The following is an 11,460-nucleotide window of genomic DNA, read 5'->3' on the forward strand; positions in this document are numbered from 1 at the left end:
CCTCACTGCCTGCACCCTGCCCTATTGGGCCTATTTATGCAAAATTCCTCTTGTACTTTAAGGTTCTGTCCTCTCTTCACCTTCTGCCCTTGGCACGTTTGAGCCAGAAGGATCCTTTCCTTTTCTGCCTTGGCCCATCTCCATCCTAGCCTAGCTGCCCACTTCCCAGTTTTCAACATACCAAGGAAAGCAAGAGAGACACATAATTTTGCCTGTAAAACCAGGCAGAAGAGGACAGTGATTTGTGCAGAGGTACAATATACATGCATGCATAGATCTGTGTGCACACATATCAATGAATGTAAATATTCTGTTATAGTCTATGTAACACTGCGTTTGTGCATCACCATATATTGTCCATATCTGATTCCCAGAAGTTGGCATTTCTATCAGTAAGTTTTCTTTCAGATGACAACTGTCCTATTTTGACCTGAATTAAACTGTTTTTTTTTTTGAGGGTAACAATAACACCATCCACTTATTTCTGATTACAAACCCATGTGAAAATAACGAGGAGTCCTTGTGGCACCGTAGAGACTAACACATTTATTTGGGCATAAGCTTTTGTGGGTTAGAACCCACTTCATCAGATGCATGGAGTGAAAATACAGGAGCAGGTATAAATACATGTGGGAGATGGTTGTTCTTTATCCAATTCCAAATTTTTGAATCAGGACAATTTGGTTCCAAAACTTGTTAATAAGATCTCACTTCAACCCATCACCATTATGGATACTTTTGTGTCTCCAAAGCTTTGTTCTTAACAACGCCCTGTGTGAATTGACTGAACAGAAATGTTTGCTGAGCCCAAGTCAGCTGACACAGGTTTAATTGCATTATAGACAAACCCCAAGAAAGCTGAATGCAGGAGACCAAGTACAAGAAGGCCTAAGACAGCACGAATGAAGCGCCCATCAAAATTCAGCATATTCTATCATCCGCTGAGTCCTCAAATCTTAAACTCTGCAGGCATGACACCATATAAGCAGCCGACATTCATAATGGAACCTCTAATGAAATCCAGTAGCCCCTCTGCAGTATAGCCGCCCCTTTCTCTTCCTTTATTCTCTGCGGCCATTCTGTTATCACCATGTCTTACATTTGAGAATCTTCCAAATCATAGCAGAGATTGTTTGAAAATATTGATATACACGTATTTTCATAATAGGAAAACACCAGTGAGACAAATAGCGGATATAGCATTTAGTGTACATCAGAAGAATAGGAAAGGGTTAAGTAAATAGTAGGTCAGCTCAGAATATCCTGAGAAAGTAATAGACATTCACCATAATTATTTCTCCATTCTTATATTCTAGAGTTATTTTAAAATGCCATCAAAGAGGATTTTGATCTGTCAGGGAGGATTATCTGAAATACTGATTCTTACATTTTTAGCCATGTGGTGAGTCTAGATGTTATGGTGATAGGCACACTAATAAATAATAGTGAAATGTCACTTGAGCACCACACTACCTGTGCTCTCATGTAAATCCCAATCTCCACTCCCATTAATTTCTAGTGTGAAATTGGGGTTTCAAGTCCCTCAAGCAACTGAGAATATCAAACCATCCCCCATAGATTTACAGGGACAGGACAAAGTGAAAATTAGTAAGAAAGAAAGAGAAAATGGAATCAAGCATGAGTTTAAAGGAGTCAACTCGTTTTAATGCTTGTTTTGTCTTTTACATTGATATTATTGTATGGAATTTTCTAACAAAATCACCTCTCCTTCCATATCTGCACATGCAGCAAGTGAACTTTTATATATTTGAATGATGAAGGGGAAGGTCCTTCCCCTTGGAAGTGCTCTTTACCTTTCTACCTTGTGTCAGACTTACCTGCTCTGGCTCAGGTGTTAGAGCTCTCCTTTCCCAAAGACTAGGTAAATGGCTGGAGCTAGAGACCACCCTGATCCTATCTAGGTACTTGTGACTAGAGCTAGCCAAAAAATTCCTTTGGAAAATTTCCTAGCTTAAAAAAATTATTTTTTTTTTCTAAAAAAAACCCCCCAACATTATCCCAGGGAAAATGCCAGTTCCAATAAAAACTTTTGCTGCTATTCCTGTTTTGGAATGACATTTTAATTTTAGACCAGCATTTTGAAATCATTTGGTAAATTTCATTTTGTGTCAAGTTAAGATGTCATTTCATTTCTGATTTTGAAACACAAAAACGGAAATGAAATTGCATGTTCAAAAATTTCATTTTGAATCAAAACTTGCTGTGAGAAAACAGAAGTTTTCCTCCTGCAAAATTTGGAACAAAGATTTTTTTTTTTTGTTATGAAAAAAATTGTTTTTTTGACCAGCTCCACCTACTAATGTAGTATTTGAGCAAATCAGATATTAACGTATTTATCCACAAAACATGCTTATGAGGTAGCAAAGTCCATTTTACAAATGGGAACCTAAGGCACAGAGAGACTAAATGACTTGTCAAGACTGGAAAGTAAGGCTTAGCCAATATGGTCCGGTATGCAGCCCCATGCTCAGGGTGTCACTACACCTCTGACTGCCAGAAGTTGGGACTGGAGGACGGGGAATGGATCACTCGATAATTGCCTTGTTCTGTTGATTCCCTCTGAAGCATCTGACACTGGCCATTGTCAGAGAGAGGATACTGGGCTAGAAGGACCATTGGTCCGACCCAGTGTGGCCATTCTTAGGTTCTTAAAAAGCAAGGGAATTAACCTGGGTAATTTTGAATCTGTCCTGTCCACTTCCACTGTACAGCAGACCTTGTTTCTAATAAGTGACAAAGAAAAGGTGATCCAATGACAAAGTGCAAAAATTTGAGATGTGTAAATAGGCTATAGACTCCTTCACCGATCGATGGAGACATTTCTCGCCTCTCCCTGCCTCAGTTTCTCCTTCTTCTGTGGCCGCAATGAAATTGATAACTTTTTCTGTGAATCTACGCAAATAATAAATCTCTATTGCAATGACACCTACCAGCTGGAGTGTGTCATTACCATCCTGGTGGCTTTATTCATTATCCCCACATTTGCATTAACCCTGGCATCCTGTTTGTATCATCGTCACCATCCTGCTTTGGGGATCCAAGCCCTCCTCGCCCTGCCCCCGGCAGGTGAGATCCTGGCACCTGTATTGTCCAGGGAGCCACAAATGGGGTGACCCAGGTCTGGGGTCCCCTAGGCCGGGGTGGGTCCCTGGGGGCTGGCCGGCAGGTCAGAGAGTTACCAGGGGATGGGGATAAATCCCAGGGGGTGGGTCTGAGGATCGCTACAGTTTATGGGCCAGATTTCCGAAGGGGATGAGGGGCCTAAAGGATCGGAGAGGCACTTCTGTAAACCCCACCCAAGGTCTAGGTGAGTTGGGCACCTGCCTGCTATGGAAAGCCCTATGTCCCATTTGTTTTTTAAAACTGTAACTAGTATAAACACAAATCTTCCCATGAACCATCAAGAGACGTCTGAAACTCATAGGTCTGGCAGCTTTCAAAAATAGTTAATAATAACTTGTGGAACTCATGATATTTTTTTTTGTGTTTAAAATAAAATTTGTTTGCTTTATTGTATTTAAATGTTCAGACTCTCCATTTCATCAAACAACCCCTTGAGATCGGAATCAGATGCCTTGTATCTTGACTGACACTGCAGAAAGAAGGGTCAAAACCTCTCTGTTACACAAGTCAAGTCAAAGGAGTAAATGTAGATTTACTCTACATTTGTAGATTGTAATGCCAGAAGGAACATAACATAAGAACGACCATACTGGGTCAGACCAGAGGTCCATCTAGCCCAGTATCCTGTCTTCTGACAGTGAACAATGCCAGGTGCCCCAGAGGGAATGAACTCAACAGGTAATCATCAAGTGATCCATTCCCTGTCACCCACTCCCAGCTTCTGAAAAACAGAGGCTAGGGACACCATCCCTGCCCATCCTGGCTACTAGCCATTGATGGACTTATCCTCCATGAATTTATCTAGCTCCTTTTTGAATCCTGTCTTAGCCTTAATAACATCCTTTGGCAAAGAGTCCCACAGATTGACTGTGAAGAAATACTTCCTTTTGTTTGTTTTAAAGCTGCTGCCTATTAATTTCATTTGGTGACCCCTAGTTCTTGTGTTATGAGAAGGAGTAAATAACACTTCCCTATTTACTTTCTCCACACCAGTCATGATTTTATAGACCTCAATCATATCCCCCCTTAGTCATTGTTTTTCTATGCTGAACAGTCCCAGTTTTACTAATCTCTCCTCATACGGAAGCTGTTCCATACCCCAATCATTTGTGTTGTCCTTTTCTGAATCTTTTTCAATACCAATATATCTTTTTTAAGATTGGGCGACCACATCTGCACGCAGTATTCAAGATGTGGCTGTACCATGGATTTATATAGAAGGGACCATTGTGATCATGTAGTCTGACCTCCTGCATAAACACAGGCCAGAAACCAGCCCCAAAATAATTCCTAGAGCAGATCATTTAGAAGTACACCCAATCTTGATTTAAGAATTTTCAGTGATGGGGAATCCACCATGAGCCTTGGTAATTGATTCCAATGGTTAATAAACTCACCATTGAAAAATTATACTTTATTTCCAGTCTGTTTTTGTGTAGGTTGATGGAAGAATTCTTTCACCGACTTAGCTACTGCCTCTCACCAATAGACCCTTATTTGATCTATAACCCACTATTCTAAATGTATGTGACCCTGAGTGTCATCTTGGCTGGAGAAGCCCTGTCTGTGCTCTCTAAGCTAAAGCAGTTTGTGAGACTGAGCAGAGGAAAACCTCTTTAGTAAACAGAACGAGTCTCTCTCACCTCCCACTTCACTCCACTGAACACAGTAGATGTGGCTTTCACATGATCCAAAGTCCACTATTGATTGTTGCTTATAATTGTGAGAGCGTGAAAAGAGTTTTGTTTAAAATAACAGAGCATATGAAAACTGTTCATTTGTATGTGTGTTGTCTGAAGATCATTCTTTTGGTTTTCTTTTTTCCTTTAAATTAATGATTACATATATGACTTGAGCGATAGAGCATCTGGCTCAAAATGGATGAAAAAAAATGTATTTCAGTCTGCCAGGGTAATTATTCTATACAGGAGGAATAAAAAGAATTCTTTCCAGTGGGTTTTAGAAGCTGACTGCTTCAGCCATTGTTGTTTGTTCTGTCCATGAAAACTGTGACTCCCCAGACTCAGTAATTAAAAATGCCATTAAGGAGTGGGATCAGGGGAGACCTAGCTTTCTCCTGTAACAGCTACAATTATGAGCAGGTATCTGCAGTTCATAAATAGAGGGGAAAGAGTAAAGAAACCTGCATCTTCCTGATGGGACATAAAGATATCACATACTCAGTTGGAACATGCTAAGAGAATCCAGCACCTTGAAGAAAAATGAGAAGGAAAAACTTGAATGTAGCTACCAAATCCTGAAGAAATGAGAGATCCTTGTTTATGGTCTGAAACTTCCTGCAGTTCCAGGTAAGCATCATCCTGTTTCTCCTCCGCCCCTCCCACTCCTGTTCTGGATTGAGATAGCTCTCATCTTTGTTGTTTGCAGTGTAGTTGTAGCCATGTTGGTCCCAGGTTATTAAAGACAAAAAGGTGGGTGAGGTAATATCTTTTATTGGACCCACTTCTGTTGGTGAAAGAGATGAGCTTGTGAACTGACCTGAAGAAGAGCTCTGTGTAAGCTCAAAAGCTTGTCTCTTTCACCAACAGAAGTGGGTCCAGTAACAGATATTGCCTCACCCACCTTGTCTCTCTGTAGTTTCTAATGCACATTCAAATGCAGAATATTAATGGCAACTCAAGCAATGTTAAGGCAGTTTCATTTTGCAAATCAATGGGATGCTTATCCCTCAGATGTGTTGATACACTAGGTCACCACTGAGAGACTGGGAGTTTGATGAAGCTGGGGCACATATTGTTTTTCAAAATCTGTTGGAGATAAGATCGAAGGCCAAAGGGAGTTGTGGAGTGAGCTATCCACAGCGCTGTATGCCATATGATATTCTACAGAGTCCCGTTCCATGCAGCTTCTTATAACACCCTCATTCCTGTCGAATCCGAGCACCTTCCAGTTGTGCATGAAGTGATAACTGAGTGTGCTGTGCAGTGATTTGTTTGTCAGGGTTTTGCTTTGGGAGATTTGTTTTCGGCTATTTTTTGTGTTGGAGAAGGCAGGCCAAGCAGCGCGCCCTGCTCTTGGAGTGGAAGATGGTGAGGTTTGTGATGGGCTTGAGTCTGAGCCCACTGAGTAAATTCACCCAGGAACTGACTCCTGAGTACCTTTGTCTCTTGCACAGGTGAGTTTTACCCTGGCAATGGAGACTTCCACTGGGCCAGGGGAGCAGTGCTGTCAACCCCGGTCCTCATGCCAAAGCATTAGGTGATCTGTAATATTCACTTATGGAAATCCAAATAAAACTCCAGTACCACAGAGGGGACTAAAACTTCATATTAATTAGATGCAACAACATAAGATTAAAACAAGACAAAAACATAGCACTCAGTGAAAGATACTGATTGCTGGAGGTGCTGTCCACACTAATCAGTACAGAACTTTCAGATGCTCCAGGCCTAGGCCACTGAGCACATTAAACAAAAGGACTGAGACTTTGAACTTGACTCAGTATTCTGTGGGAAGCTGCGTAGAGAGCGAAGAACAGGTTTGAAAGGGTTAAGATAGTGGTGGGGATGCAGGAGACTTTTCCATTCACTTCTCATCTTCCATGCTGTTAAGGTTTTGGGTGGGTTGGATGTGTCTCAATACAAAATTAACTACAGTAACTCCTCACTTAAAGTCATCCCGGTTAATGTTGTTTCATTGTTACGTTGCTGATCAATTAGAGAACATGCTCATTCAAAGTTGCACAATGTTCCCTTATAACGTCATTTGGCAGCCGCCTGCTTTGTCCACTGCTTGCTGGAAGAGCAGCCTGTTGGAGCTAGTGGTGGGGGCTTGGAACCAGGGTGCACCGGCAGCCCCCCCATCCACTCCCCTAAGTTCCCTGTGTGGCAGCCGCCCAGCAGGCTAGCAATTGCTGGCAGTTCAGCTGTCCCTTCCCACACTGCTGTGTGCTGCTCCTGCCTTCTGCCTTGGAGCTGCTCCCTGGAGCCTCCTGCTGGCTGTGGGGGGGGTGAAGGGTAAAAGGGGGCTAATGTCAGGGTGTCCCCGTCCCCCCTGCTCCTGCACCCCGCTTACCATCTCCATAGAGCGGGGGGAGAGGGGGCACAAGAGGGCTCAGGACAAAGGGAGCTTGCTGGCCGCAGCTGCTATCTCAACTTCCTGATCTACTTTAAAAAGCAATGTACTTAGAGTGGGGTCATCGTACTTAAAGGGGCAATGCACATCTCTCTCTCTCATATACAGGGCATGTGTCTCTGTCTCTGTCTGCCATGGTGTCTCCCCTCCCTCCATTCATGCTACTTTGTAGAGATTGTTGTTAATGTAGCCTCACAGTGTTAACCCTTGAGGGCTCAGCCCATTTAGCAGTAAGACATTCTCTGGGAAATATCCCACCCTCTAACTTCACCATCTCAACCAAACTACACAATCAACATTGCTGTGTACAGTATTAAATTGTTTGTTTAAAACTTATACTGTGTGTATATAATATAGTTTTTTGTCTGGTGGAAAAAAAATTCCCTGGAACCTAACTTCCCCTATTTACATTAACTTTTATGGGGAAATTGGATTCACTTAACATCATTTTGCTTAAAGACGCATTTTTCAGGAACATAACTACAAGGTTAAGCGAAGAGTTACTGTACCGCTAAACAAAGTTTTCCTTTGTGTTAATATTTTTTTTATTTTTCCCAGGTAAAAACCCCACGACGAACCCAAAATGGGAAACCAAACAGCCATCACAGAATTCATCCTCCTGGGGTTCGGGGATCTCCCTGAGCTGCAGACCCTTCTCTTCTTGCTGTTTCTAGTGATCTATGTTTTGACCATGGCTGGGAACATCCTCATTGTTGTGCTAGTTGTGGCTGATCAGCACCTTCATATCCCCATGTATTTCTTCCTGGGGAACTTGTCCTGCTTGGAGACCTGCTACACTTCCAACATCCTGCCCAGGATTTTGGCCAGTTTCCTGACAGGGGACACAACCATTTCATTTAATGGGTGTCTCACACAATATTATTTCTTTGGATGCTTAGCAGCTGCAGAATGTTATCTCCTAGCAGCAATGTCTTATGATCGATACCTAGCGATATGCAAACCACTGCATTATGGAGCCCTCATGAATGGCAGGCTCTGCCTCCAGCTAGCTACAGTATCTTGGGTAAGTGGCTTTCTGGCTAATACTATATTAACATTTTTTATCTCCAACTTAATCTTCTGTGGTCCCAATGAAATTGACCATTTCTTCTGTGATTCCTTCCCAATGATGAAACTCTCCTGCAGTGACACTCATCTGACTGGACTTTTAACGTCCACTGTGGCTTGCATATGCTCACTGCCTCCGTTTCTATTAACCGTGACATCCTATATTTATATCATTACCTCCATCCTGCGAATCCCTTCCAGCACTGGGAGGAAGAAGACATTTTCCACCTGCTCCTCCCACCTTATTGTGGTTACAATTTTCTTTGGGTCGATACTGATTGTGTATGTGCTTCCACATAGCAACAGACTGAAGGACTTTAACAAATTCTTCTCTGTCTTTTACACCGTCCTGACTCCCATGGTCAATCCACTCATCTACAGCCTGAGAAACAAAGAAGTAAAGGAGGCCCTGAGGAAAGCTTTCAATAAATGTATGGATTTTAAGACACTGCAGAAAATTCAGATTACTTCAAGTTAGTGAAACACTATTCATAATTTTGATTTTCTTTTGAGTCAGTGAGATGCAGCCAGGCATTTCCTAGTTTTAGCCATTGAGAATGTGCAGCTGTAACATCTGAAAATATGCAGAAAAAGCAACAACAAAAGAAGGTGGAAAGTGCAGGATCTATTGATCCTGTTGTATAAACAGTTTATGTATGTAGGAAGATATGTTGGATGGTATCATAAAAGAAAGAAAGATCATATAAAAGAAGTGACATATAGTAAGATAAATGTACTTATTTTACTTAATTGAATTTGCTACCAAGATGCTAGGTACATACTTAGCCAGCTTGCCCCTCCTGCGACAAGAGCCAGTGGGGCTACATTTCTATTTTTAGCACACTAGCTCAGTCAGAGATAGTGTGGATATGTCTCCTTGAGCTGGAAACTACACCATTCATCTCCAGTTTATACATACCCTTTGTGTCTATAGAGTGGTATTAAACCCTCGTAATGGAGGGGAGAATCTGAAATGCGAACAAATGTTGAAATATTGGAATTGCTCATCAGAAAAAATTAAATTTGCTGACCAGCTGTTCTATCCATGGAACTATCAAACCTTTTCTGTTTCTAACTTTATCATTAATACATTTTCTCTCACTCTTGGTATCTCCAGCGCTTCGTCTTCTCCCTTCATCTCTCTCCATCTCATCTTTATGGCCTAAGGGTAGAGTTCTAGGACCAGGATTCTGCAGAATTCTCCTGATCCCTCTCCCTTGGTAGTTTCCACTTGGCTGCTCTCTCAGATCACAGAAAACCAGACATGCTGTGCAGGGCCGGCTCTAGGATTTTTGCCGCCCAAAGCAAAAACAATTTTGGCTGCCCCCCCAGTTCTTTAATTACCCCGCCTCAACTCCACCCCTTCCCCAAATCCCCAGCCCTGCCTCCTCCCCCCAGGCTCTCAAGCCTAGGAGGGAGGGAGGGAGGGGGAGAAGCGACACCTGCGCCGCGGCCACTCGGAGTCTCCCCCTCCTTCCCTGAGAGCCTGGGAGGGAGGGGGAGACTCTGAGCCTGGGACGGAGGGGGAGCAGCGGCGCGCGAAACGGCTGCTCAGGATCTCCCCCTCCCTCCCAGGTTTGAGAGCCTGGGAGGGAGGGGGAGACCCCGAGCCGCCCCGGCGTGTGAAACAGCTGATTCGCGCGCCGTGGCAGCAGCAACGGAGGTGAGCTAGGGCGGCCGGGGCACATTTTTAGTGGCGGCATTCTGGCGCCGGCTATGCCGCCCCTAAAAATGTGCCACCCCAAGCACCAGCTTGTTTTGCTGGTGCCTAGAGCCGGATATTTAGCACAACGTGCAGTCACGTCTGCAGTCCTGTTTGGATGGGCACTCGTCTCCCAACCAGTGAGAGATCTAAAAGGGACCAGTCTGGCTGCACAGTCTCTCCTAGAAGATGTGTAATATGGTAATTAATTATATGATCCATTAAAGTGCAATGAGGGCTATCTGACAGGCTGCAAACTGTGAATACTGTGCCACCGCAAAACAAAACAACAGAACTTGTTTCTTTTACTCAGAAAAATAGTTGAAAAACGTTTATTTATTTCCTGGAAATAAACCTTCCATGAGCAGCCAAAACCCCACTTTTTCAATGATAAAAATTTGAATGGAAATTTTTGCCCAGCTCTAATTATGACTCCTTGGAACAGCTGAGCCCTGGATTGTGCTATACTCTTTCTATTTGATATTCGTTAAACATTCAAAAAAAAGAAGAACAGGAGTACTTGTGGCACCTTAGAGACTAACAAATTTATTAGAGCATAAGCTTTCGTGGACTACAGCCCACTTCTTCGGATGCATATAGAATGGAACATATATTGAGGAGATATATATACACACATACAAAGAGCATAAACAGGTGGGAGTTGTCTTACCAACTCTGAGAGGTCAATTAATTAAGAGAAAAAAAACTTTTGAAGTGATAATCAAGCTAGCCGAGTACAGACAATTTGATAAGAAGTGTGAGAATACTTACAAGGGGAGATAGATTCAATGTTTGTAATGGCTCAGCCATTCCCAGTCCTTATTCAAACCGGAGTTGATTGTGTCTAGTTTGCATATCAATTCTAGCTCATCAGTCTCTCCTTGGAGTCTGTTTTTGAAGTTTTTCTGTTGTAATATAGCCACCCGCAGGTCTGTCACTGAATGACCAGACAGGTTAAAGTGTTCTCCCACTGTCTGGTCATTCAGTGACAGACCTGAGAGTGCAGTCCATGCCATCCTCCAGATCATTAATGAAGATATTGAACAAAATCGGCCCCAGGCCTGATGAGGTTCAACAAGGAGAAGTGCAGAGTCCTGCACTTAGGACGGAAGAACCCCGTGCACTGTTACAGACTAGGGACCGAATGGCTAGGAAGCAGTTCTGCAGAAATGGACCTAGGGGTTACAGTGGATGAGAAGCTGGATATGAGTCAACAGTGTGCCCTTGTTGCCAAGAAGGCTAACGACATTTTGGGCTGTATAAGTAGGGGCATTACCAGCAGATCGAGGGACGTGATCATTCCCCTCTATTCGACATTGGTGAGGCCTCATCTGGAGTACTGTGTCCAGTTTTGGGCCCCACACTACAAGAAGGATGTGGAAAAATTGGAAACAGTCCAGCAGAGGGCAACAAAAATGATTAGGGGGCTGGCGCACATGACTTATGAGGTG

General features: G+C 43.0%; 1 protein-coding gene across 1 annotated transcript; it reads left to right on the forward strand.

The window, feature by feature from the left end:
• The first annotated feature begins 7,816 nt into the window (after nt 1-7,816).
• Nucleotides 7,817-8,785, forward strand: LOC128846757 (olfactory receptor 1020-like). The gene has a single exon (XM_054046004.1). It carries the CDS (start codon nt 7,823-7,825, stop codon nt 8,783-8,785), a length of 963 nt encoding a protein of 320 aa, XP_053901979.1. The 5' UTR covers nt 7,817-7,822.
• Nucleotides 8,786-11,460: the final 2,675 nt, after the last annotated feature.

The sequence above is a fragment of the Malaclemys terrapin genome, chromosome 12, assembly GCF_027887155.1.
Source record: "Malaclemys terrapin pileata isolate rMalTer1 chromosome 12, rMalTer1.hap1, whole genome shotgun sequence".
NCBI lineage: Eukaryota > Metazoa > Chordata > Testudines > Emydidae > Malaclemys > Malaclemys terrapin.